Raw genomic sequence first — 23049 nt, forward strand, 5'->3', positions numbered from 1 at the left:
CAGCACAACCTGGAGGTGGTGCAGTCTGTGCAAAATACACAAAGTCATGTATATGTGCAGGGCAGGAGGGATGAAGAACAAGACCCGATGCCTATAATATTCTGTCTCTGCACTTCAGCAGTTTTTAATTATTTCCATTTGCTTGAAAAGGGACCTGGACGTAGAGAACAGAGTTCCAGAGTCACCCCGTCACAAAAAATACTTCCTCTTACATTTCTCAGTCAGACACACTCCGAGCTGAGTCCAGCCCCAGGAGAGGGCAGGGCAGAACTGTGCCACGATGACACTCCCTGTGAGCCAGGGGCGGAGCATGTTCAGTGACAGCAGTTTCATTCAAACAGACAATGAGGCATTTGATTTCAAATCTTTAAAAATTAATAAGTTCCACTTCTAGAGCTGAAAAAATAGCCCAAGATGAGGCCTCCCCTGAAGTGCTTGCTAAATCCATGTGAAATTCTGAGAGGGCATCAAGGTGGTCTCAGAATCATGGATGAGGATAAGGTGACACACGTACAACATCCCATCTGGCATCCGCTCCGGATCGGATCCGTCTTTCAGTTGGACGGGCGGGGAAGCTGCTGACAGGGACTCTGTGTGAAAGGCAGCTTCTGCCACTCCAAGGGGGGTCAGGTACACACCAGAGTCCCTGACTGAGTCGAAAAGGTGGGAAGACTGTCAACTTGGGCTTATTTTTATAGCTCCTCAGGGATGACAATTAAGAAACAAAATTACCAAACATTTCAAAACAGTCAAGTAAGGGTACCAGGAAGTCCGTCCCAATCAGGAAAAGGTCAAGATGCAAGGTACAGAAGGATGCGGTGCCCTTCTGTTTATTTTATATTTTTAATTGTATTTGTTCTTCTCAAATAGTCTTTGTTCTACCTTTGGCTCTGTACAGCACAAAAGATGGCCTGAGGACAAACAAGGATGGCCAACACAGCACAACCACGTTAGTGACCTTTCCCCACCTCAGTGCTGTGTATAACTGGTGCCACACCCAAGTGCCCCCAGGGTTCCCTCAGAGGAGGCAAGGTAGGCAGCACCAAGAATAGGGACCAGCCACCAGCCACAGATCCCCGACAGGGCGGCAGACATGAGGAGCCTTGCATCTGACATCACCTGAAGAGGCCAGAGGCAAACCTGAGTGCCCGGAGGAGAGAAGAAGGCCCTTGAGATCTAGAGTGAGGAGTCATTGGTGGCCCTTGGTAAGAGGAGGCAGTGCTGGGAGCCTTGAGCATGGTGGGGTATGGACATCAGCCAGGAGGGCCTGGCCTTGGGGAGGACGCGCGCCTGTTCTACTGCACCTCTGGAATGAGCTGGAAGAGCGCGTTAGAGAGCAGCGTTCCAATGGACAGGGCGATGAAGTAAGTGAGCACACGGCTGAAAAACGCTTTCTCCGTGCACGGCAGGACGAGGACTCCCAGGAGAGAGGCCAGGTTAATCAGTGAGACACTGAGGAAACCAAAGCCCCACACTGCGGAGGAACAAGAACACACGAGGGCCTCCATTACTGAGGGCCGGCACGCCAGCGGCCGCCTGGGCCTGTTCCCACTCGGGGGTAACCTGGGCAGACAGAGCAGCTGCTGAAGAGTCCACCGCTGGCTAGGTGCTGTGAAGGAGCCTTAGGAAAAAAGTCAAGGTTGCTACCCAAAAGGAGCTTACCGACTAGAGGGAGAGCCTGAAGAAACAACATGGGAGACTAAACAGGAGTCAGCCATGACAGCAGGGAGCAGGGAGAGACAGCAAATGGCACGGGCCAGGTCGGGTACCACAGGCTGGCGCGATGGGACTTCAGGACAGTCAGGGGCCCACGGCTGTGTGGCCCTCAGTCTGCGGCCAGCCTGCTGTGGCTGAAGCAGAGGCACTGGGTTGGGGGTGGAGGGTAGAAAGATGAAGTGGGCCAAGCAGGTCTTGAAGGCTGGCCCTCCAAAGGTCAAAAAGGAAGACACCCACAGGCCCCGAAGCCCCGCACTCTGCGTGTTGGCCAGCACCTGCTCAGCACCTGGCAACGTGCCAGACCAGCCTGTGAACCCAGGGACTCTCAGCACATCATCACTGTCCTGGGCCCCGGAGCAGGTCACACTGCATGCCACACTCCAGTCTCGGCCTCCCTCGCCTCGCCTTGCTCACCTTCGATGGCACTCGGCTTCCCCTCCTCTGTCTGCTCGTTCTCTTCATTCTCTTGGTTCTCAGAGGTACAGGCCCCAGAATCCAGCTGCTGGAGAATGGTGGGGCAGAACTCCTGGAGCTCACTCCTCCCGATCCGAGACTCCTCGCTGAAATTGTGAGCAGCAAAGAGGTCTCCAGAACTAAAGCACTGAAACAAGAAGAAGGGTCAGAGAGCCTCTTAGAACCCAAACCCCACGCCCTGCCTGCCAAGCAGCCTTCTCCACAGCCTGCCCAGAGATAAGACACACCAGGAAAACTGCAGACATATCTCTAGGGATGGAGCAAGAAGTCTCTAAACTTGAAAATCTGATCAGTTATCTTAGAGACTGGCCACCAGGAAAGTCACAGGTGCTAAGCATACCTAACTACAAATGGGGTTGGGGAGATATTTTAGGAAACAAGATTCTAATCGCTGTGACCAGGGAGTGATTCTCGTGATTCTATTTGCATAACTGAAGATACCAACTATCTGTATCACAATAGCCCAGAGAGCTATCAAGATCAAGATTCCAGAGTACTGGTATGTGTAGGGGTGGGCTCCTTTGAAACTGTGGTGCTACCTGGGAAGACAAATGCCTGGGGAACTTTAGTCTCCTTAACCCCAGAGGCTTGTCCTCAGCCTGAAGGAGGTGCTGAGGAAGTCAGGCAAGGAAAACCTAAGTTTTCAAAGCCGGCTGCAGAGCAAGCATGGGCTGGTCAGCAGACACGAGCACAAGCCACCTGCAGGAGGACTGCAAGTGATTCTCACGTACTGTTCCTGGGAAGCGCTGCTGTTTACTTCTAATTATACTTTATACATGTAGGCGTCAGTCCTTTTCCGAGTTTGACTTTACTCAGGTCTATTTCTGAGATTTGGCCCTCTGGGTGTGCTGACAACACCCAGTTCTGGGCCTGTAATGCTGAGGGATAGACTCTGGTGACCCCAGGACACTGCTGCTGCCTGGCAGGCCCTGAGACCCACGTGGCAGGCCTTCAGGCTCAGGCTGTCCCACGGCACATTCAGCCTCCTCACTGACTCAGACATCGACCACACTCTGAACCCAGGTCACATGGTCCTCTTCGACCCCTCTCACTCCACACCTCAGGCCTGAACCCGCCTTTGCTATTCCAGCACACTCATCACCCCATCTCCTTTCTGAACCCCACGATTACTCTCCTGCCCACAGAATATGATGTCACTCTCATCCAGCTCCCTGTGTCGGCAGCACACTCCTTAAATGTGACTCCTGCTCTCTTTCCCACAGGACTCAGCACAGGGAACAGAACAGATATATATAAAGACCCTGCTGGCTTAGATTCGGCTGCCACAAATAGCCTCAGACTCTGATTAGCCAAGCTGATAGGAAGAAAGGACGCAGAACCAAGAGCCCAAAGACCTCGCTTCTCCAAGTTCTAGTCCAGGTCCCTCCAGGAACTCATGTGGGACCAGTATTCTCTCCTTTAAAATAAGATAATTCCCCCTGCCCCTAAAGGACTGAGAAACTCACCTGGTAGAGTGTACATAGGCTTTGGAAACTGTGAACTCTAATGGAAATGCTGTCCTGGGAGCCTCGGCTTATCAGCAGTGCCAGACCATCCAAGTGCAGTTACAAAGAACAGTCTGGGGGTGCTGAGAACCCTACATCCTGGCTGCTCTGTGTAAGGGCTTCAAAGCACCCTATATCGAGGAAGCCCTCCTGGGGATGCAGGCTGTGCTGATCCACACAGCAGGTGAAGAGAACTGGCCTGCCTGCTCGGTCACCAAGACCTACCTGAACCCATCTTAATCAGGCTGCTCAGCCACCCTACACTTAACCAGACAGAGCCCTAGAGGCCACAGATGGTAGTGGCCCAGAGAGGCGGGGAGCCTCACCGTGGAGAGGTTCCTGTGTCCCTGGCCAGGCTGTGTGGCGTTATTCCGGTCTACTCCCACATTCAGGTGGATGAGCAGCTTCTTCAGCTGCTGCAGGGTGAGGCTGCCACCCTCACCGTAGCGATGCATGAGGTTCTCCAGGAAAGAGGTGGCGCTGACGGCCTGCATGTCCATGGAGGAGGCGTGGGCCTCGGGAGCAGCTCTCCATATGTTCAGCAGGGTCAGTAGGAAGCAGCTGCGGAGGGCTGGGCTCGGCAGCTTCATGGTGACCAGGTACACCTACCAGAGCACAGAGCCAGGTGAAGGCCAGACCTCCCCACTCCCTCCCTCCCAGCAGCCCCGCACCCACCAACCCCACACCAAGCATGAAGGGTCTGGTCTCTCCCCCAGCCCCTGCATCCGATCAACATCAAAGTCTGACTTCAGCCCTTTTCCACTCCCTTTGTCCAACATTTGAGAGACGCTGCTTTTAAAAGAAATACATGAAAATTAAGAAAAAGGACAAATTCAACAGGGTTGGCTAAATTAAATTTAAAAATTAAAAACAGGGCATAGGGCTGTAGCTCAGTGGTAGAGTAAGTGCTATAGCATGTATGGAGCCTGGGCTCCACCCAGCACAAAAATAAAAATTAAGTAATTAATTAAAATAAATTGTGGCTATGATTTTAAAAGACCTTATCTTTTAGAGATACTAAAATAATCATTGATTAAATGACTTCTCACCTGGAATCTGCTTCAAAATAATAAAGTAGGTGAGTGTGGGGTGGTGGCAGAGCATGAATGAGACAGACTGGGACATCGTAGGAGCTCATTAGGATCTTCTATCTGCTTTTGTGTTATGATTTGGTTTGTTTTTGTGTTTGTGGTGCTGGGAATTTGAACCCAGGAATGCTCTACCAGAGTTATACCCCTAACCCTTTTTATTTTGAGACCGGTGAGGCTGGCCTTGAATTTGCAATCCTCCTGCCTCAGCCCCCAGAGTCACTGGGATTACAGGCATGAGCCACTGCACCAAGATTGTTAAATTTAAAATCCTCCAAAACAAAATTCTTTAAATATAAATATTATACCTAAAAGGGAAAAAACACAAGACTAGCAAAAATATACACCATCAAGGATGAAAAAAAAAAAAAAATTAAAAGCCCAGTTTCTCTAGGACATTGAGAATACAAATTAAGAACTTGACTGGTGCTATCTTCCTACTTATTAAAATGGCAAAATAGACTTTTAACACAGAACACTTTAGGGCGGAGGATACAGTACAGTGGTAGAGAACTTGCATAGCTGCGCTTGAACTACAGGGCCACAAATAAATAAAACTGAAGTGAAATGAAATAATTTAACAGTAGCATAAAAATTTAAAAAAATCACACAATAAAAACAACTGTATATTCATGAAGCTGAATAGCAGCAGAAATAAGATGGGACTCTTAAAAAAGTTATGACAGGGCTGGGGTTGTAGCTCAGTGGTAGAGTACTTGCCTAGCATGTGTGAAGCACTGGGTTTGATTCTCAGCACCACATAAAAATAAATAAAATAAATGTCTATCAACAACTTAAAAATATATTTTTAAAAAATTTATGAAAATAAAAAATATTTAAGCCCTTCAAATGAATCATTCTACTTCTAGAATTTACCTGAATCAAGATAATTAAAAAATAAACCAGGCACAGTGGTACATGCCTGTAATCCTAGTGATTCGGGAGGCTGAGGCAGGAAGATCACAAGATCAAGTCCAACCTTAGAACCTTAGTGAGACCCCCCTAAGCAACTCAGTGAGATCCTATCTCAAAATAAAAAAAATAAAAGGGGCTGGGGATGTAACTCAGAGGTAGAGCACCTCTGGGTTCAAGCCCTGGCACCAAAATAAATAAATTAATTAATTAAAAGGTCATACACAAGAAGATGTATTGTAATCAAATAAATTATATCAATTTCATGGAATATTATGCAGATATAAAAAAAATCATATCCATTTGAAATGGATATAACATTAGGTAAATAAAGAATTACGTAGCAAAGTCAGGAACTGAAAAGAACACAGAAAAACAACAGCTTAAGGTATCAGTGCTAACTGTAATCTTTCTTTTGTTAATCATTTTCCTTAGTAGGGTTGTAATTTAATTAGTGACATAAGCAAATATCCGGAGTGGGAAATGAGCCTCCTTGCTCCAGACCAGGAAGAGTTCAACCACTACAGTGGTTTCCTCCTCAGGATCCCAGGGCTCCAGCACCAAATGCCTCCCAGTGTGCTGCTGCTCCACCTCTGGGTCTTAGCTTACGACAGAGGAACAGGATCTGAGTGGCTCAGAACAGGTTGCCTGAACCCGGGCCGGAGAGAAATGTGACTTTGGGTAAGTTATTTAACCCAGAATGTTATTTAACACAGAATGACCCAGGGTAGCAGTGCAGTTCACAAGGGCCCTAGCGCCACATAAACATGGCTTGAATTGATTCATAATGATGCTTAAAAAAGAAGCTGCCTTGGGCAAGTTACTCAATCTCCCCATATCTCACCTTTCTCATCTGTAAAATTGGTACCCACCTAATTGGATTATTGTGAAGACTGAATGCCCAAGCTCTGGCAAGGCCCTTGCCAAGTGCTTGAACTAAAGCACTCAAAATCTGGCTTTAATGATTTTTTAAAAAATATTTATCTTTTCGGGGCTGGGGCTGGGGCTCAGCAGTAGTGCACTTGCCTGGCATGAGTGAGGCACTGGGTTCAAGTCTCAGCACCACATATAAATACATATATAAAATAAAGGTCTATCAACAATGAAAAAATAAAATAAATTATCTTTTAGTTTTAAGTGGACACAATATCTTTATTTTTATGTGCTGCTGAGGACTGAACCCAGTGTCTCATGCATGTTAGGCGAGCACTCTACCACTGTGCCACAACCCCAGCCCCTAGCTATAATTATTCTAAGACATAATTAGCAGGTTTCTTCCAACTTTGACTCAGCCTGAACATGAAGCCACTAACATAACTGTGAGGAATACCTGGTGGCTAACTTTACTTTCAATGGCAACGATCACAACTCCAGGCCTGTAGCACACACATTACATAAGTCTTACAATGCAAGGGTACCCAGGTTCATTCAGGCTTTGGGTTCTACACACAGGATACACACAGAACCTAGACACGTGAAGTGCTACTCTTAGGTAGAATATACAGAAATGGATGGATCAGCAAAAATGATGGTTTCTGAAAGTGTTACTTTGAGACTCACAACTTGAATCTCCACCCAGAACCAAAAGTTAAATTATGTGAGCAGGGTAATGGGAGGGGAGTGGGTCTTAGGTCAAAATGACTGAAACTCATTGTTCAAAGAAAGCAGTCATTCAGCCAAGCAGCTGTGAACCATCCTGGGCACGTGTTCTGCTATTAACACAGAGAGTGGAGGTGTGCATGGATTTAGGAAAAGAGGTGGAGAGATGATGCCCAGCATCTGGCATGGACCAAGGGCAGACCTTGCTAAGTCCTGACATTCATTGATTCCTTTAAAAGAAGCTGGGAAACTTATCCACTTAATAGATAAGGAAACTGGAATCCAGAGACTAGGAAGTGTGATCCATAGCCAGCAAAGCCAGACGTTGACTTTCTCATGAATCAAAGCCAGGTCTGAAAGACACTTAACCAGTGTGCTCTCAGCATGAAGACAAAATGCAGGACCTGGAGAGCCACAAAATCCTGCACAACTCACATCTTTGCCAATTTCCTCCTCCCTTCCTTTCATCATCCTTCTCTCTTCCTACCCTGTCCTGGGGACTGAACCCAGAGGTACCACCACTGAGCCACACCCCCAAGCACTTTTTACTTTTTATTTTGAGACAGGGTCCTACTAAGTTGCTTAGGACCTTGCTAAGTTGCAGAGGCTGATCTTGAACTTGCGATCCTCCTGCCTCAGCCTTCCAAGTCTCTGGGATTACAGGTGTGTACCACTGTGCACAGCAGATATTAATCAATTTCCATCAGCTCCAGTAAGCATTCTAGATCCTGGCTTAGGATGCCCTGAAGAGCTAGGAGGGGGATACCCAGGGATGCCTTAGAAGCCAGACTGAATTACTGGGTTCCTGCTGTGGAATCACAGAACACAACAACAACAACAAAAATGATTGTTTCCACTTCAAATATATTTCCCAAATTCATCTGCAACATGTAGTTGCAGATAAACACTCTGAAGAAACAAAAACATTTCAAGGGAGAACAAGGGACAATTTTAGAATCTTCACCTGGATGGGCATTCCCTAGAGGTATGCTTACAAAGCATTTGCTCTCTACTGGCCCAGGAGCCCCTTATGTGGCTACTAGACAGAAAGCCTGGAGGGTAGGCAAGAGGCAGCTTCTGGCTGTGCAATCAGATAAGTGATGGCGCCACCTGTGTGTCTCCCAGGTGACCTATTCTCTCCTGGCCAGAAAACCTGTTCTTGCCTCTGGTAACTGAGCTTCAGGCTTCTGTGATGGCCATGAGACCAACTGGGCTCTGTAGTCTAGGCCAGTCCCTAAAGGTGGGCAGATCCAGTAAACTCAGCCCTGTTGCCCCAGCCCAGCACTTGAGAGATGAAGTCACCCCCTTGAAGAATCAGTGGAGAGTCACTAGGGGCAGAAAGGAATCCTGCTCCAGAGATCCCCGAGCTGCTGAAGACACTCCAAATTCAAGTGACCTTGTTCTTTTGGCAGTCATGAAAGGGGAGCTTTCTGCATCGGCGGAGATTCCCCGCCTTTCAACTACATGTTATTCTTAGCAGTAGCAACAACCAAAGTTTATAAAAGATTCTTTGAAGGAAAGAAAAAAGAGGGGAAGAAGATACACAGTTCTTACTGAACCTGGGAGAGTGAGAGCAAGGCTAGGCAGGGGTTTTGGCCTGAGGGGAGCCACTCCAGGCCCCCAGGGACCTGAGCTAATATGCCCTCAAGAAAGAAAGCCAGCCAAGAGTGCTAGGAAGAGCTGCAAAGAGGGGAAAGACACAAAAGCTGGAGTGCAGGCTGGCTCCGACCCCCAGGCCTTCCTACTCAAGAGAAGCCAGCTCAGCTCAGGGTCAGAGAAGTTAACTGTTCTAGTGCCTCAGGCCTGTCTCCAAGGTGCGGGCAAAGGAGAAAGTGGGGAAGACTATTGTTCTGGAACCCTCTAAGGAGCACAAGTTTCTTTATCATCCCAGAGGCTCCTAAATTATAATCCTGCCTATTCCCACCCTTTCACTGGGCCCAGAAGCATCTAGCCCTCAAGGGGCAGTTCTGCTCACAGACACCATTTATTGCTAAGTTTCCTATTCATTTTGTCCAGGCCCACCTCCCCACTAGAGGGGGGCCAACTTTGACTTCTCCTTGAGACAACAAAGTAGTGACTTACCATGTTGCTGAGTTGAGAAGCTGAGCACCGAGAGGTAAGTAGAACAGGCCATGGAAACTTGAAGGGCCTGAGTAGCCAGAAGGCACTCAATTCCACCCTGATTCCTCTGAGTACAGACCCCAAACAGGAAAAAGACAAAGCGCTCCAGAGCTAAATTTGGTGAAGGCAAGACTGTTTCTGAGGCCAAGATGTATGCTAGTAATGATTCCCCATAATGCCCAGCGTGTGCTCCTTAAAGGCTCGGCATGTGGGAGCACAGTCCCCTGCCAGGGGACAGCTCTGAAGTTGGGGTCTCAGTCAGCCGCGGGCTCAGGTCAGTTTGAGGGCAGTGTGAAGTGGGGTTTTACAAAACACCTTACTTAAAACTAAGAAAAGGTTGAAAGTCCAAATCAAGGAAAGCGCACAGCGGTGGAGGTGGGTGAGGAGGTGGGTGAGGAGGTAGGGATGTGGGCAGAAGAAGCCATATTGCTAGGAATCCCATTCCCCTAAGCCCCTGGTCCCACTACTGACTGGCCTCGGCAAACCATCTTAAGCTTTCCCCTCGACAGTCTTCTAGTCATCTGAACTTCAGAGGGCGTAAAAGGAAACTTCTGTTCTCATATGTACAAGGAAAGAGAGGAGATGACTCTGAGGTTCCTGTGGACTCAGCACAGCCACCAGGGTTAGGGGCATCAAGGACCCAGCCAGCAACGACAGAGTAGTTCCCACCACCTCTTGGGGTTCTCTCCCAGGCAACAGCTCATTTCCTGCAAGAGTCTTAAAGTAGACTGGGCTTTCTCCAGTACCCCCTTCCTAGTCTGTCACCTACTAGTCAAAAGGTTAACCATTAGTGGGCAATACAAAAAGCAAATGGCTCTGGGTGAGTCAGGGGACATTTCTGAGCCCCCGAGAAGTGCAGAAAAAAACCTGAGAAACTTGTAGATAAAAAAGACAAACCAGGCCTGGGATAGACAGTGGAGGCTCAAGGAATCATAAAACCCAGTTCGAGCTGAGTGTCCCTAATAAAAAAATAAAAAATCTGAAACGATGAGTGAATGACATGATACTACAAGGGGAAAATTTCACACCTGCCTTCACGTGATGGGTCATAATCAAAACACAGGCTTGTGTGGACTTGAGTGTTCAAGTCTGGTCCACTGAACTTGTGTTCCAGTAAGTCATCAACCCTATTAATCCTATTTATCCTGTATCCTTAGTTTTTTTTTTTTTAATTTTTTTTAGTTGTTCCGATGTACACAATACTTTTGTTTTCTTTTTATTCTAATGTGGTGCTGAGGATCAAACCCAGTGCCTCACACATGCCAGGCAAGTGCTCTACCAATGAGCCCCAGCCCCAGCCCCAGCCCCAGCCCGTTTCCTTAGTTTTGAAAGAGGGAAATGGCTATGGTTTGGATGTTCTGTGCATGTCCTCCAGAGAGTCAAGCGTGGCTCCCAATGTGGCAATATGAAGAGGGGTGGGGACCTTTAAGAGCTGGGCCCAATGAGAGGTCCTCACTCTGGCTTCCCATCTCACCGTGTGACCTCTGTCACATGCTCGAGTTCCCACCATGATGCTTTCCATCATGAGATCCTCAGCAGAGCTAAGCTCACAGGCAACATACCCTTAAACCCTCAGAACTGTGAGCTAAATAAGTCTCTTTTTGCTGGGCATGGTGGTGACTACCTATAATCCCAGAGACCTGAAAGGCTGGGGCAGGAGGATCACCAAGTTTGAGGCTAGCCTCAGCAACTTAGGGAGATCCTGTCTCAAAATAAAAAAGGTCTGGAGATGTGACTCAGGTTTAGGTGTCCCAGGGTTCAATCCCTAGTAACAAAATTTTTTTTTTTTTAAATTATAAATAAAAGAGAAAGTATGTGGAAGCACTGCATAGATTTAGATGGGAAATTGAAACAGCTGCACAATCTCCTTCTCCTGATAAGAATCAATCAATCTATCTATATATATATATATATATTTAAATAGTAAAAAGCAAGCAAAAAGAATTAACAGTATCCAAAAATAACGAAATAGGCCTAATCAGACATATTAACTCCAAAGCCATGGGCAGCCAGGTGTGGTGGTGCATGCCTATAACCCCAGTGGCTCAGGAGGCTAAGGTAGGATCATGAGTTCAAAGCCAGCCTCAGAAAGTTAGTGAGGCCCTAAGCAAGTTAATGAGAACCTGTCTCAAAATAAAATATAAAAAAGGGCTTGGGATGTGGCTCAGTAAAGCACCCCTGGGTTCAATCCCTAGTACCAAAAAGAAAAAGAAAAAAAAAAAAAATCAAAGCCACGGGTAGAAGAAGGAATGAAATTGGCACTGTGCACTGTTCCTCTCCTACCTCTGGCCCAGATCACAAGAGAACTATGAAAATCCTCACCAAGGTCCCCAAATCTGGCAAGAGGCCAACCATCACCCATTCTTTGTCACCTTCAATTGAGGAGTGGTGGGAAGAGCTACTGGGCAGCAGGGAGGTGAAGCTGACCTCTGGCTGGCTCTCCTGAGGGCTCCATGGAGAGACTGCACTGGGGAAAGTGGCCAATTCCAGGGAATATTCCTCGCTCCCCTTCCAATGGAAAGGGAGTACACCTTCCAATCTAGTGGGCTGAACCACACTCCAGAGACCACTCCTGAAATCCTAAAGCAGAGGACAGCTCCATGCCCGCCTCCTCTCCCTGCTCCCTGCCTCAGTCCACAGGGGCACATCTCACCCACCCAGCCTGGCAGCCTGGGCAACCTGGTGGGAGGAAAGTCACTTTCTTATTTTAGGGCTGAGAGAACATCTGAGCAGAACAGCAGCCGCCATGACAGGATGGAAGAAAAAGTAAGGGCAGGCCAACAGGCACAACGCCGCGGACAGTGACAAGTGGCCCCAGGGAAAGCAGCAGCCCAGCTAGACTAACTGCTGGAACAGCGATCCCACCAGGCAAGGCCACAAAGAGACCACAGGAGACCCAAGGAGGTGTGGGTTCACTACCAAGAGGAACAAAGATCACTGAAAAACTAATACACCATCATGGATAGGCAACCAAATTCTGCCAGTAATATAAACAGAAATATGACAAAGGAAAGTTTGAGATAACCTATGAGCACAGCTGACCTAAGAATAGAATGTCCAAAGATAAATACCACGAGGAAAAAGAAAAACCGAATCTGAGGACTGAAATAATGCACCTGTACTTCTCAGATGTTCAAGCTGAGGCATGCGCAAGAAATTCTTTATTTTGGAAGGTGGGGTGTTTACTGGGGATCAAACACAAGACCTGGAGCATGGTAAGCACGCACTGCAGCTACATCATCAGCCAGATTCTTTTTTGCCCAAATAATTCATTGTAAAAATTACGAGATGCTAAAGCTTCTTCTATATGTAGAAGAAAATTAATACTATCCTCATCCTCCCATAACATTTGGCATCAGAAAAGAGTGCAAAAGCGTCCACACAATTCTGAGACAAAGAAAACATAAATCAAGAAGATTAGCCCTGGCCAAGATCTCACATGAATTTGGTGAAGAAAACAGGCAGAAATTCTCAAGGATGAAAGATATCAGAGAATACAGTCCCCTTCCAGGGAGGAAAATGATCTAACAATGAAATGCAACTAAGTAATACAGAAATAATAAAGCACTCAGGAATGCAAAAACCCTAGCAAGAGGATGACTGAGAGTCAGCATTGAGCCCCCTCTGCACAAAAAATAATAAAAAGTCATTATAGGCACAATAGTTACAGAACACAGTCTACATGTTTAAAAAAATGAAAAACTTAATAATACAATTAACACAATCAAGACATGGAAAAAAGGAGATGAGAACAAACGTGAGGATTCCAATGTTCTCATTTTTCATAGCAGAGTCAGCAGGTACTGTCTAAAATGAAAACAAGTAATTATGCACGACTCAAACTATTTACTTCTCTGGGGAGGAAATGATCTCTTCTTTAAGGCTTAATAATTCCTTTGGTTTTATTGCAGTTTCTTTTTCTTCAGTTGCTTTCAGAGAAATTTTACAACTTTTCCAGATAAGTACTTATTTCTATTTTTCTATGTCCATTTGTCTGTGGTTATGCCTGCAAAAATACCTGGGATAACATTCACTAATATTGATGATGACTATTTCTGAGTGGCAAGTCTGAGAGTTTTTTTTTTTTTTTTTAACACTTCAACCTATTGATGTGCCCCAATTGGCAGTGGGCATGGCCATAATCAAGGAGTTGGGAAGAACTTTCTAAGTATAATACAAAATCTAGAACCCATAGAAGCCGTCACTGATACGTCTGACTTCAAAAACTGCCCAGTAAGTGCCCTGTAAATCCTTAATTGGAATATTCTCGATATTCACGGTCATGGTTAAACTACACTTATACAGTCATCTAAGTCCCTGTATTTGCAATTAGAAAACCAGCAGTCTAGAAGGTTGGTATTCAAGTAAATACCAACCTAGAGACCCCTATGGGGTTCAAAGAGCTTTGAGAAAAAAATATACGTCCCATGCCCCCCTCCACTACCCAGTGAACACTGGAGAAAAAGCCACTCCCTCTTGGACCAGCACTCTAGGCTGAAAGTTTCACTATGTGGACAGCAAATATTGCAGCCTGAAAACCAAGCCTTGCCCGAGTGGCCAAGGCCTTCAATAGGTCTATTCTTTTGCTTTCTTCTGCCCTCCCACCTAATCGTTCTCCTACATACCCCTAAAAGGATGTTCTTGTCTTCCAGAACCTTAGCCTCCAGCTTTGGCATAGCCAAAGGCCACCCAGGGTGGGAGATTTCCACAGATGATGCAAGAGGGGGCGGGGGGCACCGAGAGGCAGTGGCCCATTTAGTCTCCCCATGAAACCTCAAACTGCTGGGAGGGGCAAGATGGGAAAACTTTAAATAAAAACAGTGGTGACCCAGAAGCAGGGAACAAAATTAGAACCAGCAGGCTGCTGCTCATCATCAACCAATATTTACTGAGCTCCCTTGTGTGTGTGTGGAAGCGCCTGAGGGAGGAGGTTATGAGGCCAGAGACTGGTGGTCAGCGCCCAGGGCAGCCAGCAGACAGGAGACAAACCAGGGAAGGCTTATTTAGCCCCACGCTGAGCTCTGAGTGAGTTTAATGACAGGCAGGCCCAGAGGCCAGAGCCAGGAAGACTAGGAAGAAGTACATTCCCAGCTCCAGCCCTGCTGCTGGGCTGGGCCTGACAGAGCAAAGAGGACTTCCAGAACTAACCGAGTCAGGAAGCAATGGGCAGGGAGGGCCCGGGAGCCTGACAGCACTCCCCACCCAAGGCCAGGGCCAGAGTCACCTCCAATCCCACCATTCACCCATAAACATTTCCCAGACAAGTGTCTGGGATTGCCAAAGTCTGATCTGCTGTCCCTCTCAGTTCACTCCCATGTGTCAGACCCCAGGATCCAGCAGGTGGATTAGCAAACATGGTGCTCATGTCCACCAATTACGTCACCAACTTGAAGCAAAATTACCCAGCTTTGTCAATCAGGGTCAAATAAATAAAAAGCATGATCTAGAGGCCAAGTCAGACAGTATGAGGTCAGACAGACCTGGCATCAAATGTGGGACCTGACACTAACCCCATGTGTCTCCACCACAGAGAAACTGCAATGATCAAGCTCACAGGACACATAGCACAACACTTCAGGCCCCCATCCTCTGGGGCAATGCCCTCACCTAGTCCTGAATGCTTTTTCTCAGAGGTCATCTCAATTCCCTCCTCTTCCAGGAAGCTCTTTTGGACTACTCTTTCAGCACTTTTCTCCAGCTACTCTGGTTGCCTAATTACCTTGTTTTCCAGGAAACCTTCCTAATTAGATTTTTGTTTCTTAAAGGCAAAGTGTTCTTGCCTACTACTCCTATCCTCACCTCACCCCCACCCGCCACCCACCGCCCTGGCAAGTACAGGCCTGGTACAGTGCTGGGCACACAAGGGGCTGGAAGCAGTATTTCTGCTGGAAGTTGAAAAGTTCAACCTCCCTTCTGACTTTGACTTCCACATCGCCCCTGATCAACAGGCAGCTCAACACCTCCTTCTGAACCCTAGCCTTTGTCCCAGTAATATGGCTTCCTGGACCCCGAGCTGCAGTCAAGCCCACTAATTCCCACCTAGAAGCCAGCAGAAGGCCCAGGAAGCCTGGATCGCTGGCAGTGAGCACGGGCTGCAGCCTCACAGGGCCCACCATGCTGGCATGGGCCTGAGGCAGGGCGAGACAGGACCTGTTGCCCTGCAGGACTGGCCCAGTCCACTGAGGGTGACAAAATGGAAGAGGGGCCGATAAATGGAGATTGCAGGCTTGGTACCTTTCCAAAACCTGATTAGCATAAATTTGGACCAACAGTATTGGCCCGAGAGCTACATAAATGCCTAGACTAGCACATTCAAGAGGCAACCCTACAAGTCCCCCTCTTTCCTTCCCGTTTGAATAAATACTACTCTTTTACCTCACTCTTTCTCATCTATGGATTTCATTCTTTAAATTCACAAGACAACAATCCAGAAAGAAGAAATAGGCAGTGAGCTCCTGGGGTCTGCTGCAACCCTGGAGGGCAGAGCCCACCATTAAGAGCTGCAACACGCCACTCTCCAGCTTTACCACGTAGCACCAGCAGGAACCCCTGTTGTGATTAGCTGCAAACACTAAAACAGGCCTTCTGGGCTGCAGAGGCTTGCAACTTATGCAGACCTCACCCATGAGCAGAAGTAAAGAATCTAGTTTCTTCTCAAAATCCCATTTTAGTTCCACAGACAGTCCATCCAGGATGCCCACAGGCCAAGGCTGCCCCAGATCACCTGAGGTCAAAGCCCCCACCATCTCTTGCCTCTTCATCTCTAAACAAGCCCACTGCCCTGAAGTTCATGTATATTAGCTGAACTCACACCCACCAGACTTAAAACTCAGTCCAAGAGTTCATTCATTCAACAAAAATTCACTGCCTGCTGGTTTCTAACAGTAATTACCAGGAATTACGTAGACACCGGGATGCAAAGGATACATACAACAGCTACCTGCCCTCACGCAGTAGGGAGAGCAAACCTTTGGCCAGTATTTTGCCAGTATGATGATGACAAGGGCAATGTGTAATTCTGTTCAGCTGGGCAGTATAATCAGAAAGGGATTCTGTACAGGATATTAAACAGTAGGCTGAAGAAAAACTTTAGGCTGAGCTCCCAGGGGCTATTCCCAAGATCATGCTACAGAACTAAGCTGCCAGGAAGCCACTGCCTCTGCCATGCCACGGTCAAGTGGCCACAGCATAAGGAAGCTGCCTGCTCCAGAATTATGCTGCTCCTGCCAGGATCCACACCAGCAAAACAAAGGCCCAGGACCCATCCTGAGGTAGAAGAGACCCTGCCTCTTCTCACAGGACTGTACACACGTAAGCCTGGACCAAGCACATCTAACTGGCAGAAGTGAATCACACTGGGGATTTTAGTACAAGGATATGTGGAACACACAGGGGTTTTGTTTGTTTGTCTCCTTGTATTAGCAGTACCGAGGCTGTTACCCGGGCTCTTGTGCATGGTAAGCAAGCACTCTACCACTGAACTATGCTTCCGCGCTAGAACACGGGGTTTTTGATGCTTTACCTTTAGTATGCTGGACTGTGATTATCCGTAGGAACAGGCCTGGACACCGAGAGTAAACCACCATTACTTAGTGTGGTGCCTGGGGAAGAAGCTGAGGAGCACCATAGGCAGTGCCAGGCTGAGCCAGGAAGCATCGGAGAACACAGCAGGGCAATCGATCTGGTGTTGGAGGTAAGGGAGGTTCCCCCAAAGAAACACTACTTTAGCTGAGACCAGCAGGACACGTTAAAGTCAGCCCAGTGAAGGGATGGGGTGGAATATTCCAGCAGGGTGTTGCTACATTTGGAGACTCGGTAAAGATGGCATATCTAAGGACTTAAGAATCCACAGTGGGGGGCTGGGGATGTGGCTCAAGTGGTAACGTGCTCTCCTGGCATGCGCGGGGTGCTGGGTTCGATCCTCAGCACGACATAAAAATAAAATAAAGATGTTGTGTCCACTGAAAACTGAAAAATAAATATTAAAAACTTCTCTCTCGGGCTGGGGATGTGGCTCAAGCGGTAGCGTGCTCGCCTGGCATGCGTGCGGCCCGGGTTCGATCCTCAGCACCACATACAGACAAAGATGTTATGTCTGCCGAAAACTAAAATAAATAAATAAATATTTAAAAAAAAAAAAAAAAAAGAATCCACAGTGGCCAGGGAGGACACAGAGGATGTGCATAGGAGAGAAAAATGGGCTGCAAACTTCATTTAGAAGGGGAGGGTGCATTTTAATCAGAGTTATGGTCTGATATGTTCTCCCACCTTCCTCTCTCAGTGCTGGGGATCCAACTCAGGGCCTCATGCATGCTAGGCAAGTACTCTACTACTGAACCACACCTCCAGCCCCTGGCATTTTAAAAAATCCGATTGGCTGCGTGTGAACAGACAGGAAAAGAGCAGAAGCAGAGGCCAGTTTGGCCTAAAGAGCAGCAAAGCTTAGCCAGGCATGGTGGTGTGTGATTGTAACCCCAGCTATCTGGGAGACTGAGGCAGGAGGATCCCCAGTTTGAGGGCAACTTGGGCAACTTAGCAAGTTGAGGAAAAAAGAAAGAAAGAAAAGAAAAGAAATGGAGGTGTCGCGTACAAGTAGAATACCCCTGGATTCAATCCCCAGTACTGCAACAAAGGAACAAAGCAAAGCTTCTTATAACTTTATAAGTGACCTGCCTAACAGCAGGTCACCTATATAACATGAGAGCTACATAAATTCCTATTTGTATCCTAGAGGAGCTTGTTCCCTTCTCTAATGGAAAACTCAAGACACAATTTATCTAGGGGATACAAGCAGAGTTAGAAAAGATGACCCCCCACCCTGGGGCTGTGACAGGTTGGCTGAATTCTTCTGATGTATCCAGGGACTCCTGCAATCTGGCCATAACACCATGGGCAAAAATGCAACCCAGGGGCCTCTGGTTCCGCTGTTCCACCTGCAACCAAGACTCTGCCTCAGGCTTGCCCTGCACTGCCCCACTTCAGATCCTCCTGATCCAAGGTCTCCCATAGGCCTCCTTATGCACACTAAAGCCTGACCCTCCCCCAGCACACAGCCTCCAGCATAGCTACTGCGCCCCAGCACATGACCAGGTCCTAGCAGAAAGGCAGGAGTGGATTTCTCCATGGCCCTGAGTCTTACCAACACATTGACAAATGAGCCCTCATCTCATGAGAAAGAGGGTTATTGCAATAAGATCCTATTTCCAAATTGGGTAAGAGAGGTGGCAGCAGGGGGAGACTGAGTAATCATATTTATGAATCATAATTCCTCCAGTTTCCCTCCCACTGTCCCAACCTCCCACACAGCACATTCTCTGGCCAAGGTCACAGGCAGCCATCATCTGATGACAGATGTGAAAGGCCTTCCCACATCCTCTGCTTCCTCACTGTGGGCTCTCCACGCACCAGAGCACCTGCGTCCTAAGACTCCACGCTCCAGAAGAAAAATCCCTGGATCCACTGCCAGGCGCCGCTGGCCCCCCTCCCACCCCCTATCCCCCCCCTCCCACCCCCTACCGTCTCCCCCAGCAACACACCTGAGCTCCTCTGCCCAGGCTCCTGCCCACCTTCCCCCTCATCTGCCATCACTCTCTTGCCTGGGCTCAACTCCATCTCTCTGCTTCCTCCCGTGCCTTCCTATCCCCACACCTCCCCCAGGACTAGAAAGTCTGACAATGAACTGTGTCAGAAAGCTGCAGGGGCTCTCCACTGGGTGTGAAGGGCCAGGAGACCCTCAGGAAGTCCTGTGTGTTTATCTCTAGTCTACCCCAATCCTACCCTCTAGTACCAGCCCCGTGCCGGCCCCTGCGTCTAGTTTCAAGGTTAGGCTGACATAGACTGACAGGCTTAGATTTTGAGTTAACTATTTTGGTTGGTTCCAGGGACTCCTGCAGTCTGGCCATAACATCAGGGGCAAAAATGCAATCCAGGGGCCTCTGGTTCCACCGCTCCACCTGCAACCAAATTCAGTGAGGCTGGCAGGACCTTCATAAGTACTTGCTGCCTGTGTAAGTGCAAATGCGTATGTCCATAGGCATGACCTCACCAGAGTCCACAGTGGAGGCCATAGGGTCAAGGGCAGGAGGACAGGAATGTCTTCTCAAAGCCTCTGTCAAAGGTGCAAAGGAGAGAATGAGGACCCTGGCCCTCGGGCCTCTTGATCTGCCCATCTCTGCCTGGCCCAGAGCTCTGCAGAGACACTGTCAAGGGCACACACAGATGAATTCCAGAGCAAGGCAACCAGGTGTCTGGCTCATATCACACTAAGTGCCAGATCAGGGTCACATGGGCAAAGATTAAAACACAACAAAAAAACAACAAAAACCTCTCAAGGTATGGGCATGGCGGCTAACTCTAAGCAAAGAAGTGTCTTGCCTAACAGCATACTACTGAAGCGTGCATTTCCCCTTCTCCCCTCCTCTACCTCCTACAAACTGCTGCTTGCCTATTAAAAAGGGATCAACATTCTAACTGGACTTAAAGGCTTACTCTTTCCAGGCAACACTCACCCCAAAGGGCAATCAGATTGCCACATAGCAAGGGCTCCTGATTCCGGCCTACAATAGAGACATGCTCCAGTTCAGGTGGCTTTCAATCCCACTTGTATGCAACAAGTGAACAGTCTAAATTTTAACAACAGTTGCCTCTTTCCTAGAGACTTCCTCAAAGAAGATTTGGAAGTACCAGCTGAATCTGAAGACACCATGCTGTAAACTCTGCAAGAACAAGAGCATACCCAAATTTGCCTAGTGAAGCCCAGGGAGCATGAGGAATGAGTGGAAGAAGTGTTGGAATGTTAGTTAAGACAAAAGCTCTCCTTGGCCTTCCAGCTTGCACTCAGCATCAACCCCTCTTCTGTCACTCCTCTAAGTACAACGTATACACAAAATGCCCAAATCTAAAGCCTACAGCTTAATGAAACTCATTCTCCTAAAGTAAAAATCTGATCACAGCATTTTCTTTGCTTTAATCCCTTCACTGGCTTCCCAGTTAAAAAGGAATAAACAACCTGGCCTGTAAGTTACTGCCCTGTGTGGCCACCCCACTGGCTTTACGATGGACCTCTCTCACTTACCAGGTTCCAGATATTCAGGCCTTCTGTCCCTGACACGTCAAGGTCATTCTGACCCAAAGCCTTTGCACTTGCTGTTCCCTCTGCCTAGAAGGCTCTTTCCCACAACTTTACAACAGCTCAGATGTAACCTCGTCAATGTGGAAGGCCACTCCCACAAAGAGACTTCTCCCAGTCATTCAGACCCGCATCTTCCTCTTAGCAGGTCATTTTGCAAAATAGTCTTTTTTCCTCTTATATATCTCTCTCCTCCTATTACACTGCAAACTCCAAAAGGACCAAGCCTGGGGGACCTATTTGATTCTCAGAGTCTGGAGGAGTGCCTGGCACCTTTTTGGTCCCAAAGAACATGTTACATTCCCACTACCCATTTATAGGTGCCACACACTTTAGAATTTCACTGTTCTCTGGTGAACTTTGAGTAGCACTGGGGGTTAGGAGCCCCTTCTGCAGGGTCACTCAATAGAGCTGAAGACCCCAACAGCCATAGATGTTGGTCTGGACTTGGAATACAAAACATAAGGTGGAAAATTTTTTTAAAAACATTAGATGGGGGGCAGGTGGCAGGTACAGGCCTGCAGCCTCCCTTCCCCCATCCCTGAGTACAAAGGTGCCCAGAATAGCAAACAACCATCGATAATCCCACCAAAAATAACATTTGCACTTTTCCCTGTGTCAGGGAAAGAGAAAGGGACGCTCATGAGTACAGGCTGTTTCTAGAATTTCTCAGCTACTCATGGAAACTCTGAGTTTTGCTCCCATTACACACACAACCCCTCTCAGCGTGCCAACTGCAGAGATGCTGGGGGAGGGGGCTCCTGAGTGGCTGCCAAGAAGTGGAGTGGTGTGAGACTAACCAAGGTCACAGCCACAGGCTAGCCAGGAGAGCTGCACACATGGCAGTTCACCTGCGGTCAAGGTCTCTCTGCCTCAGCCATGGGAGGCACCTACGTGTGGCATCTGGGGGATGTCAGAGGGAAGAGGAGCGGGAACAGGGACATGGGATTTCTCTACCGAGAGCTGGACAGGCTGCCCCATGGGTGCTTGTGTCAGCTCCCCGCGTCCGGGGGAGAGGGTGACTTTGTACTTTTTGCATCTTTCTGGGAAAAGAGATGGGAATACCCATGGCTTGTTGCCCTGGAAACTACCCAGGGACTCAGGATCCTAAGGACTGGCCCAGCCTGTCAGATGGAAATAATCCAACGTGGGCAGTGATCAGCATGGAAACACGGACAGGCCAGAAGATGTCTCCCGGGCCTGGTAGGCAGGGCACAGGCTGTCTGGCAGAGAGCAGGGCCAGCCTCCAAGCAGGCCTGCAAGCTGCAGCTGGCCCCAAGCCTCTGTACTCTGTGCTCTATGAAAACAAGAGTCCCTGAGGGCTGGCCCGAGAGTCCTCTGGCTTCCAGGAAAGGACAGCGTGAGTGCCCGGTAGTACAGAGCTCTCTTTTGACTGGCAGAACCTTTCAGTCTTCCGGTAATGGTAAAAGAACCACAGCCGGTCAGGTCTACCATCTTTCCAGGCAGGTCCCTTCGGGTCCCTTGGAGGGCAACCCAGCAACCCCAGCACTTCTGCCTCCTCTCCCCGTCCCCACCCCAGCAAGGGACGGGGAAGCCCTAGGGATGAAGAAGAGCTTCCCAGAATGGAAAGAATGGTGGGTGAGATCCAGCAACAAATGGCAGGGGCTAGTCGACAAATATTTATTAAAACTTAACATACGTTGAGTGTTCCTTGTCCAAAACGCTTGGTATCAAAAGAGCTCCGGATTTTAATTTTTTTAACCCAGATTTTGGGATATTTGTACATACACGAGATATCTGAACATAAGATTCATGTATGTTTCACACATACCTAATACACACTGGGGAGGGCTGATAGCAGGTACTGACCAAAGTGCCCTGTGGTGGCCCGTCCAGCCCTCAGAACAAGACCCCATGCCTCTGCTCCTGCTTGTTGTCCCTTCTTTGCAGCTCCTTGAACACCCAGCAGATTTTTTTTTTCATACTTTACTATTGACCTACAGCCCCAGTCCTTTTTAAAATTTTATTTTGACACAGGATCCCTCTAAGTTGCTGAGGCTGTTCTCAACCTTGTGATTCCCCTGCCTCAGCCTCCTGAGTTGCTGGGATTATAGATGTGCACCACAGCCTAATCGTATTTCTAATGATTTATTCATGAAACAAAGTTTCATAGTGTAGAATTTTCCACTTACACTGTCACACTGGCACTGCAAAAGTTTCTGATTTTAGAGCATTTCCAATGCCAGATTTTCAGAACAGGAATGTCCAACCTGTACACAACAGGCTTAATAACCCTCCTCAACATTGCACTAATTTCATACTGTTACCTGTGTTTGAGTGAGTATAGCACAAGATTCTCCCCAACATTTTGTATTAAAATATCATTCCAAGCTAGGCCTGGTGGCACACATCTATAATCCTACCAGTTTAGGAGGCTGAGGCAGGAGGATGATGAGTTCAAAGTCAGTCTCAGCAATTTAGCAAGGCCCCAAGCAACTGAGTGAGACCCTGTCTCCAAATACAAAAAAAAAAAAAAAAAAAAAAA

At 47.9% G+C, this 23049-nt stretch overlaps 1 protein-coding gene and 1 long non-coding RNA gene across 3 annotated transcripts in view; one reads left to right on the forward strand and one right to left on the reverse strand.

Moving 5' to 3' along the window:
• The window catches only part of Slc39a14 (solute carrier family 39 member 14), a 47227-nt gene that overhangs the window by 10826 nt on the left and 13352 nt on the right, over positions 1-23049 (reverse strand). The window contains exons 2-4 of one of the 2 annotated variants that reach the window (XM_015499507.2): positions 4022-4300; positions 2131-2317; positions 1305-1474 (exon numbers count right to left, since the gene is read on the reverse strand). In XM_015499507.2, coding sequence (XP_015354993.1) covers positions 1305-1474; positions 2131-2317; positions 4022-4285 — 621 coding nt within the window. In that variant the 5' untranslated portion in view covers positions 4286-4300. The remainder of the gene's footprint in view (positions 1-1304; positions 1475-2130; positions 2318-4021; positions 4301-23049) is intronic. The other variant, XM_015499509.2, reaches the window with a different exon arrangement.
• On the forward strand, positions 6173-20434 carry LOC125616392. The gene is made up of 2 exons (XR_007347027.1): positions 6173-6376; positions 20070-20434. It is a non-coding gene; the product is annotated as an uncharacterized LOC125616392 (long non-coding RNA).

The sequence above is a fragment of the Marmota marmota genome, unplaced genomic scaffold (genome assembly GCF_001458135.2).
Source record: "Marmota marmota marmota unplaced genomic scaffold, marMar, whole genome shotgun sequence".
NCBI classification, from domain to species: domain Eukaryota; kingdom Metazoa; phylum Chordata; class Mammalia; order Rodentia; family Sciuridae; genus Marmota; species Marmota marmota.